Source organism: Volvox carteri (genome assembly GCF_000143455.1).
Source record: "Volvox carteri f. nagariensis unplaced genomic scaffold VOLCAscaffold_1, whole genome shotgun sequence".
NCBI classification, from domain to species: domain Eukaryota; kingdom Viridiplantae; phylum Chlorophyta; class Chlorophyceae; order Chlamydomonadales; family Volvocaceae; genus Volvox; species Volvox carteri.
The window spans coordinates 2,797,254-2,801,005 of NW_003307545.1; the positions used below are offsets into that span (position 1 = coordinate 2,797,254).

General features: G+C 55.2%; 1 protein-coding gene across 1 annotated transcript in view; it reads right to left on the reverse strand.

The window, feature by feature from the left end:
* The window catches only part of VOLCADRAFT_115709 (uncharacterized protein), a gene marked incomplete at both ends in the record, with an annotated part of 14,119 nt that overhangs the window by 4,912 nt on the left and 5,455 nt on the right, over positions 1–3,752 (reverse strand). Inside the window, 7 exons of the mRNA XM_002946091.1 lie at positions 73–171; positions 785–872; positions 1,134–1,291; positions 1,789–1,930; positions 2,320–2,509; positions 2,959–3,085; positions 3,495–3,545. Of these exons, the coding sequence (XP_002946137.1) occupies positions 73–171; positions 785–872; positions 1,134–1,291; positions 1,789–1,930; positions 2,320–2,509; positions 2,959–3,085; positions 3,495–3,545 (855 nt within the window). The remainder of the gene's footprint in view (positions 1–72; positions 172–784; positions 873–1,133; positions 1,292–1,788; positions 1,931–2,319; positions 2,510–2,958; positions 3,086–3,494; positions 3,546–3,752) is intronic.

Consider the following 3,752-nt stretch of genomic DNA (forward strand, 5'->3'; position numbering starts at 1 on the left):
CTAAGCACTGCTAAAATGAGGAACGCAAATCATAACTGAACATGTCGTACAAGTGTACTGTATCCGTCGTACCTGCAGTCGTTTGAATAGAGAGCAGTCGTACCCCTGCTCCATGGCCCGGGTGGATATGACGGTGGCGGGCAGCTGTACGGGATCACCCACCAAATACACCTGGGTTGCGGACGGGGTGGGGGGGGTGGGGTGCGGGAGATATGCTCGTCCATACACAGACGAAATTTGCTGCCGTACAAAGGAGGGGAGATTTCGCGCGTGTGTGTGCAAGTGTGGTGTGTGCGTGTGTGTTTTGGACAAGCTGGAAATATGGGGACGCGGTTATAGGTTCATTCCACATAAATGATGCGAGCCCGTCTGTAAAGAGGTCCATTACCGTCCATCGGCATGGGTGTCCGTCGGCATCCAACCTCTCACGTACGAGGGGAATTTGGTTCCGCATTTTGTCGGAATCATCCTGTACGCCCCACATACACATACACACATACACACATACATACACATACACACATACACACATACATACACATACACACACATACACACACATACACACACATACACACACATACACACACATACACACACATACACACACATACACACACATACACACACATACACACACATACACACACATACACACACATACACACACATACACACACATACACACACATACACACACATACACACACATACACACACATACACACACATACACACACATACACACACATACACACACATACACACGCACCCCTATACACACCTGCTTGCACCCCATCACCATGGGCACGAGCGTGGAGGGCTCCACCGCCTGGGCGGCCTCGTCGATCACCACCACGTCGAACTTGCGGCTGCGAAGGGGGGGAGGGCAGGGAGGGGGTACAGGGCAACAGCGAGGGCGACAGAGAAGTGGGGTTAGAAAGGCGTTTTCAGGGCTGCAGGAAGGAAAGATACGTGTACATATACGCAAACGTAAAGATGAAAAGATATAAATGTAAATATGTGAACATGTGTAAATATGAAATGTATATGTGAACATGTAAGTAGGTGTATGTTGTGCGCCAAGGGGCGGACCCCACCCTAACCACCCTAACCACCCCAACCACCCTAACCATCCCAACCACCTCAGTCTGGAAAACACGGAGCTGCCCGCAAAGGACAAGGTGGAGCACACGATGTTGGCCTCGTCCAGGATGGCCACCCGCATACGGTCCCGCTCCTGAGCCCCGGCGCTGCCGCCACCAACAACCCCGGACTCCTTACCGCCGCCCTGGGGGGTGGGGGTGGGGGTGGGGGTGGGGGTGGGGTGATGTAGGGGGTTGATCAGGGATGGGGGAATGGGGGATTACCAATGCCGTACCCCGTAAAGCACTGGATGCCGTACCCTAACGCCACGCTGAGCACTTTAGTCGTCTTTGCGACGGCGACCGATGTGTATGTGTGTGGTGGTGGTGGTGGGGAGGTAAACCTGGGAACCTGGGAACCTGAGAACGAAACACACCCATTTACACACACACACATACATATACACTCTCTCTAGCAGACTTGCGGCTGTCGGCTGCTTAGGAGAGGGGGGGGGGGCAGAGGGCCCCCTCACGGCCCTCTCCCGTCCCCGGGGGAGAGCTTAGGCGGTCCTTCCGTTGGGGCTGTATCCCAGCAGGCCCCTGGCCAGTGTCGTCAGGCCCGGTCAGATAGATATTTGTAACCTTCACACACATACACGCGCACACACATACACATACACACACAAATACACACACGCCGTACCTTCTCCCCCCCTCCCAACCTTGACTCCACAATGGTATCCAAAGACACCGCCGCCACGCTGTGATGCGACCTCACGCCCACGCGAACCAGACTGGGAGCGAAGTTGGCTCCGTCCTTATCCATAAGGCCCGAGCGGAGGATTCTGTGGGCAGAAGGCGGGGGGGGGGGGAGGGGCGGGTTAGGTTGGGAGGGCGGGTTAGGTTTGGGGTTGGTTGTGGCGGTGGTTCCAAAAATCACCAAACGTTTTAAGGCTGTAGTCGCATTCCGGCCTTAGGATGAGCGGAGGAGCCAATGATTGTACGGAAAAAATGAATATTGTTTTACAAAAAAAGTCATGAGCCGATGAGCGGATGAGTTTTTGTAAAAAAAGTGCACAAAGCGACTTTTTTGTTTAGTTTTTTTTAGAACAAAAAAGAAAAGATGCAATTTCGGTGGAAAGAAGGCCCAAGAAGCAAAGGGCAGCACCTCTGTAATTCTCGCGCAGCACACCAGAGAAATCAGAAGTACGGCGTACGTCACATGTTGTCGTACCGCATTACAATCTCGTCCAGCGCGCTGTTAGACGGTGCGCACACGAGCACATGCGCCTTGGGCCCCATGCTATGGCCCAGACGGTGAGGCGCGGCTCGACGAAGCAGCCCGAAGCAGTCATCGTGGACACCCGAGCCGGGTGGTACGGGATCGTACGGCGTGATGTCATCCCGGCAGTTGCCGGTTGATCCTCCCGGCAGGAGGTTGCCGTACAGCCAGGGGCAAAGGACGTCCCTCAGGCGGCTCCGGCCCTCCGTTGAGGGCGGCAGCAGCGCCGCCAGTCCGCTGGGGGCTGCGTGTCCGTGTGTGTGTGTATGTATGTATGTCCGTCCGTGCATCCATCCGTACATCCGTATGTACGATTGTACATGTATACGTCAACGTATGACGGGGGAAAAAAGGGCACCAGGGAGAGTGAAAAAGAAAAAACAAAAACGTGTCAGGTCGGGGTTTTGTCCGTCTGTCTGTCTGTCTGTTTGTCCCTCTTCCCCCCATACCGCAATTGCCAATGAACTCCCCTTTCCCCCGTCCCCTTCCTACACCACACACACACATATATATACACACATATATACACACATGCGCGCCTCCCCCCCTCCTCCCCCGCTACCTCTCCCCCCACACGCCCCAACCCCTCACCCGCCGCCTTATCCGCCCCCGCCGCCGCCACGCTGTTCATGAGCGCAATGCTGCCCTTGTGCGCCGAATGCATGATGACCGACAACAGGTTGAGAATCGTACGGGTCTTGCCCGTACCGGGGGGGCCCTGCGCGTACGGAAAAGAGCGGGGGGGAGGGAGGGGGGGAGGGCGGACCCCGGGAATAACCCGCGGGTAAAACATGGATTCTCCTTAGACGACCTCTAACTGACTCTTTAACTGACTCTTTAACTGACCCTAACTAACGGAAAGTAACCAGGAGGGAAGAAGGGGGGAAGGGGAACCGGCGTGGTGGGTTTTTGTACGGCAGGAGATGTGGAGCCTGTATAGGACAGATCTGGGTATGTGGTAATGCTGACAAATCAGCAGTAGCAGTAGCAAACGGGAAACCCGGGAAACGGATTTGCCTGGTGGAGGCGATATCCCCGTGTCTTGCCGACATCCGTCCGTCAACCCATATCCGTACTTAAAACACATACACATACACACGTACACACACGTACACACGTACACTCACCTGGATAAGCACCACCGGCGTGCCGTCGAGACCCGCCTGCAGAGCCGACATCTGCGAAATGACATCATCACCGTACGGCAAAACGTTATATTGCCACTTACTGGCAGTTCCTACCTACCACTATTTTCAGCCCAAATGCGGGGCAACCGTTATACCCCCCTTCCTCCCCCTCCTCCTCCTCCCCCTCCTAGATCTCCCACCCACCCCCGCCAACCCCAGGTCTGCAGTCTGCAGTATTTGTCTTCTCCTGGACTACCC